Below are 6,385 nucleotides of genomic sequence, written 5' to 3' on the forward strand. Positions count from 1 at the left end.
TTTGACCCCTAGTACCACATGCCAGGCTGGCCTTATGCTGTGCTGGCCCTGAAACCAGGCATAGTGGCACACCCCTGTAATCACAGCACTAGGGAGGCTGAGACAGGAGGATCACTATGAGTCTGAGCTGCCTAGCAAGACCCTGTACCAAAATAAATAAATAATTTTAAATATATAAATAAAATTTTAAAAATAATGAATTCATGTCATCTTTGCCTTGTAAGTCATGCATAAATCATAGTATATATATGCAAATATATAAATGTGTATTTTTAAAATTATACATATTTCATTTCTAGAATTTTTATCCTGAATTTTAATGGTCAATCCATATTGTACATTTTCATCCATTTACATGTATATTCGACATGTGCTTTTAGGTTTGTTTTGTGTGTCATATTCTGTGTAAGAGAAAATAAAATTAAGTATTTGGGTTGGAATAGCTGAAAAATCTATTGCATTTGCTAATATTGGAGAAAAGTACTATAGTAAGTAGGTTTAGGAAGAAAATAGTGAAATGGGCTTTGGAACCAATCGTTTTGAGCTGTTATTTCCAGGTACAAATATCTATGTGCAGTTGGGGATGGATCAGCACCCACATGGGGAGGTAGATATGTGAGCATTTGCTTCTTCGTTGGTTCATTTATCAGAGTGTTAGAGTTTCACATTGACTTCAGTTCTTTAGATGGCGTTAGGTCCAATTTTTTTTCTTAATATTAGTAAATAAAAGAGGGCTGCTGCCTGTTTAAATGTCAGGTAACGTCTAAGCTTTTGCCTTACCATGTGAGTCAATGCAGGCCACGCACAAATGATCGTGGTTGTTGGAGGAACATACACCTTGTGACTCAACCTGAAGGAGTCTACGCAAATATGTGTGAAGACTGTTTGGGCCAAGTAGGTTCTTGTGATGACAAGCAAACAAGGAAACCTTGTTCAGGAGCTTCTCATGATTCTTCCACACACTAGTCCTCCTTTATCTGTGTTTTGTTTCCCACTGTTTAAAGTACCCAGGGTCGACTCAGGCCTGCAAATATAAAACAAAAAATTCTCAGAATGTAATTAGTAAGTTTTAAATTTTCTAGCATTCTGATTACTGTGATAAAATCTCATGTCATTTTTCTCCTCCCACTTTTTCAATGATATCTTTATTCAACATATATAAGCTATCTCAGTGATATAGAGTAATTATTAATATCCATAAATAAACATCTACTTGGTAATAATAAATTCCTATGTTAAAAATAAACTTATTAGCTTCCAATGCATAGTTATTCCATAAAACAATAAAGATAACAACTGTGCTCATTTCCTAACAAAATTGCTGCTGCAGGAGCTGATCTGGAGTTTGATTCTTACTATTCCTTAATATATTTAATTTCAAAATAAATGTAAATATATGAAAAAATGTAAACATGATTGTGATGAAAAGAATGATTACATTTCCCAAATATTACAATGCTGACTTGGTTGGCATGTTAATTCTATGTCTAACAACTACCTAGATTTTAAACCTTGGTTAATATACCTTGAAATAACTATAATTTGTAGTGTCCATGATGAGTCTTATTTCATGTCACTTTGAAGCCAGACACATTTATGCTCTCCAGAACTGTTTGCTTTGTTCTCTTCTTTTTTTATTCAACACAGACATTTATAACTACTGCTTATTTGTACAGGTTGACATAAATGGAAATAAAAGTATATCACAAACTCCACTTAAAATAACATGTTGTTCTACAGTAACAATTATTTTTTAATTTATTTATGTTTATATTTTATTTTTACTTATTTATTGGATACATGATCTCACTATGCAATTCAGACTCATATGATCCTCCTGTCTCAGCCTCCCCAGCACTGGGACAAGCATGTGCCACCACGCCCAGTTTCGGGGCCAGCATGGTGTGTGGTACCAAGAATTGAATTTGGGCTTTTGCACTCGCCAAGCAAGAACTTAGACTGGCAAGCTATCTCCCCAGCCCCAATAATTAGTTTTATAAAAATCAAAATTTAAAATTATAGTGCCAATTTATAGTCTTCTATAATAATATCATTTTTTAAAAAAAACTTCTAACTTTTTTCTACAAGTTCTGGAAAGAACTTAAGCTAATATACAATTGTTCTGAAGTGATCATTTCAAAAATGGTAAATATATACACTTTTTTAAACAAGATTTTTAAAGTACAAATTTAAAAATACCTGTTGTCTAGTTAAGATAAAATGGATTTGGCGTCATGAACAACCATCTGAAATTCAGGAAAGCTTAAATGATAAGGAGTCATTTGTTTGGGAAAAACAATGCATTTGGTTCATCTGCTTAGCATACAAATTAAAGAACACGGATCACACTGATTAGCCCTCTACTGAGTGCAAGCGTGTGCTGGGCTACAGTTAACCAATTTTCTTTGACCAATATCTTATACCATGTAGGATTTATTAAAACCACTTTGTTATACATATATAATTGTATATTATTTTTTAAAATTTTAAACAATACATATGCTATTGTCATTAAAGTAAAAATTCAGAAAATAAGATATTCATGAATGTTAGATTCTAGGAGAGACTCACATTATTTTGTGTAATTTACATTAATAATAATTGAAATATATGCTCTTCATGCATTAAATCTAAAAATGTTAAAACAAAACATTCACCATCAAAATCAGAATTTTGATATTTGTAAATATGTTTGTGATTTGTCTATTAGGTCTTATAATTTCAGTGTTAAATTCTTTTATTTTCGCCTGTAGACAAGGTCTACAGGGTCTATCGGGTCTCACTATGTAGATCAGAAGTATAGTGATTCTCCTGTTTTCAGCCTCCCAGGTGCTGGGATTACAGGCGCGCATCAGCACACCCAGTGTCAGTGGCCATCTCAGCTCATCCCATGGGCGGGGCCAGCACTACAGGCCCAGGATTCAACCCCAGCCATTGCACTCCACTTAAGTAGGTGCTTTGGTCCACTGAATTATCAGGCTGGCCTCAGTAATAAATATTAATCTGATACATTTTAATCTAAAACTGACTTATATTACTGTGATCTAGAATTGTGATTAAAAATATAAAAGTTATCTGTAATTTTTGTAAGATCTAATTATGTGGAATATACAGTTAGTTTGCAAACAGCTTCCTTAAATTTTCTAAGTTTATGTAACCTCCTTTTAACTTCTAAATCTCCCTTTGCTTTATTCAGTCTTTTGAACTGCACTACCTTCCTCCGTTGCTACTGTACTTTACGATTGAGGGCCAAATTAGTGTATACTTGTACCTTCTTAAAGGAACTTACTATGATTCATCTTTCTTCAAAGGAACGGCACACAAAGTGTAGTATTTAATTGGCATGGCATTTTAAGTTTAAAAGTTAGTTAAAATGCGCTAGTGAAGATCCTGATCTGGAGTCGCTTCCACTGAATATTTTCAAATCACATTCTGAAATGTTCAGATGTCACCCTATGAAAGTACTGCAGATTTCATGTGATTGCAGTCTCTGTGTACTTCATAAGTTTCTAAAGAATATTTTCCACATTTCATGTTCTTCTTTTTGAAGGAAATACCAGAAATGTAAAAGAAAATCCTACCCCTAAAAAGCTCATCATCTAGCTGTGGAAACAAAACAAGTAAATAATAAGATATAAAAATCAATAATAGATGAAGCATAAATTATAGAAGTAGAATCACTAAATTCTTTCAGTAAATATGCGAAAATAAGAGCTATGTCTGTACCAACAACATAGTATCTGAAGATAAATAAAATTGTAGGGCCGGGGAGAATAAGTAGAATAAGTGCTTGCCTTATTGATTTTGTTCAATCCCTGGCATGACAAAATAAATAAATAAATAAATAAATAAATAAATACAATTTTTTAATTGATTAATGGGAACAAAATCTAAGCAATGGTTTATTTTGCTGTGTGTCTGATTCAAAAGAAATTGCTGAAACCTAGACCAGCAAATAGCTCAGCGGATTAAAGTGCCCGCTTGGGTGGATGCAGGAGCCAGGAGTTCCATCCCCTGGTCAGCTGTGCTGGCCCCACCCCCAGATTACACTGAGACAGAGATTGAAACTGGGCATGGTGGCGTGTGCCTATAAACCCAGTACTTTGGAGGCTGTAAGCAGGAGGATCACTACAAGTCCAATCTATGCAGTGAGATCCTGTACACCCTGTCTTTAAAAAAAAAAATGCCCAAACTCTTATCACTCTTGTTACAGCAAAATCAAGAAAGGATTTTATGAATCACAATTACTTTGGATTGGCACAGAAGTGTTGTAAGAGATTAGTATCATATGGTTCTGCAGAACTACAAAATAGACATCTTATGGGTGATCCATATGGCCCTTAATGACTTCTAATGGTTTCAACAACCAAACATCATCACCATTTATTCAAATAGCAAATACACTTGGAATTCTTACTCCTTGTGTTTCTAATGAGCTTACAAAAACACTATAACAAAATTGCAAAAATTGGGTGGTTCACACATACACTTGTGTATCATCATCTTACAGAGCTGAGAAGCACAATATTAAAGTGAAAGTAGATTCAATCTGTGGTCCAAAGACCTTCCAAGTTCTGGTAACTGACCCAACCCGCGGGACCCTGGAAGGGAAGTGGGGATGAAATAGGGACAGGAGACACGAGAAATGGAGGCAGGACAAAGGTTCTGATCAAGCCCTATTTATTCAAGGAAGTCTCAGTGAATTTATAGGAAGCGGGGAAGAAGAGGGAGGAGTGATAACACATCATCAGGTTGTTAGGCACTGAGGGGTGGTCTCTAGGGTGGAGATCAGGCATGTGACTTCTGGGAAATGGCTTGGCAGGGAAACAGAAACTTAGCTCTGGGAAGGTCACAAGACAACAGATCAAATGCAACAGTCTGTAGTATGAGGCCAAACATTGGTCTCCCACAGGTCCCCCTTTCTTTTAATATGAAATGCCAAGAAATGACTGTGTCCCTGAGGAGACTGTGTCTGGCTTGGGTCAGGGAGCATGCACTTCACCCCAACTCTACCTTACCCGTTATTAGAAGGCTGGACAGCATAAGGCCCAGTTCCCGTCTTAGGTGGTGGTTGGTGACACGTGTGAGTCCCAGTTGCCCTTCTCTGACTTTCCAGTCTATCGCACCAAGGTGAGAAAGCCGAGGCACTTTAAGGCTCAGTGACATCGTGTGTATATCTGTTAAAATTTGAGTAGCTTTCTATATCAGTCATTTCAAGTCTATGGTAATGGACCTGTAGGGGTTGTAGTTTTATGGCATTAACCTGCTGTCTAACAAAGGCCATTAGCCTGTTAAAGGGGCAGGGTCCCAGAGATAGTAAAACTAGGAATCCTGTGAGGGGCCCGAGTAAGGGGAGGAGGTAGGGCAGTATCCCATTCCAGGCACTCCAAAAGGGATTGTCAAATAGCTCCTTTCTTCTTTTTACCAGGTCCTCTTGAAGTTTTTTGATTTTGTCTCGGACGATACGGGATTTGTTTGCATAGAAGCAGCAACCTTCCTGTAAAGCCAAGCAGATCCCTCCCTGTTCTGCTGTGAGGAGATCTAACATTCTTCTATTTTGGAGGACTACCTCCTCAAGAGAATCTAATTGATCTTGAACATCCTGAATTGTACTAGACAGGGTTTGGAAGTCATCAATTAGCTGGTTAGAGAGTTTAATATGAGAGTGTATTGCAATTCCCATTCCTGTTGATCCTGTAGCCAAGGCTCCAGAGATGCCTAGGCCTACTAACAGAGGGATGAATTGGACTACTCTTTTAGACTGGCCTGAGATATAGTCAAAGGTAGGGATGGGAACAGGCTCGTCTCCTGGTATGATATCTATGTCAGGTAATAAGGTGGCCATCACACATAGTCCTGTCCCATTGGTAGGGAGGAAGGTTAGAGCCATATTTCCTCCACAAAAGAAAACTTGTCCTTTTAGCGGGCAGAGGGGTGAGCTATAATTGGTTATATGTCTACAGACAGTAAATGTAACAAAGCCAACATCAACGTCAGATGTGTCCTTGTTAAATTTTCCTTGAATGCAGGAGGGATTTTTGAAACCCAAAGGTTGAACTCTGAAAGGCAAACTGAAGGAGCAATTACCAGTGTTTATAGGAGGGGAGGTAGAATTGGGTGGAATGGCAATGGGCAAGGGAGTGCCAGAGACCACGCATAGCCAGCAGTCTCTAGCCAGCTCGGGGCTGGAGGCATTGAGAGCCTTATGGGTAGCTATAAAAATATCTGATGTCTGTTGATCCAAGTCTATACCTCTAGATTTAGGAAGTATTAAGGGATGATATTGAATCTTTGGGAATAATTGGTCTATGATCTCTTGGATCCTTTCCTGGACCAATAATTCTCTGATTTGGTCTTGAGGGCCGCCCCCATCTGAAACATGGAC

At 37.4% G+C, this 6,385-nt stretch overlaps 1 protein-coding gene across 1 annotated transcript in view; it reads right to left on the minus strand.

Annotated features, from left to right (window-relative positions):
• Window positions 1-4,684: 4,684 nt before the first annotated feature.
• The window catches only part of LOC101566362 (syncytin-1-like), a 3,949-nt gene continuing 2,248 nt past the window's right edge, over window positions 4,685-6,385 (minus strand). The window contains exon 2 of the mRNA XM_023701901.1: window positions 4,685-6,372. Within this exon, the coding sequence (XP_023557669.1) occupies window positions 5,150-6,372 (1,223 nt within the window). The 3' untranslated portion in view covers window positions 4,685-5,149. The remainder of the gene's footprint in view (window positions 6,373-6,385) is intronic.

This window comes from Octodon degus, unplaced genomic scaffold (genome assembly GCF_000260255.1).
Source record: "Octodon degus isolate 3935 unplaced genomic scaffold, OctDeg1.0 scaffold00143, whole genome shotgun sequence".
In the NCBI taxonomy this organism is placed as follows: Eukaryota; Metazoa; Chordata; class Mammalia; order Rodentia; family Octodontidae; genus Octodon; species Octodon degus.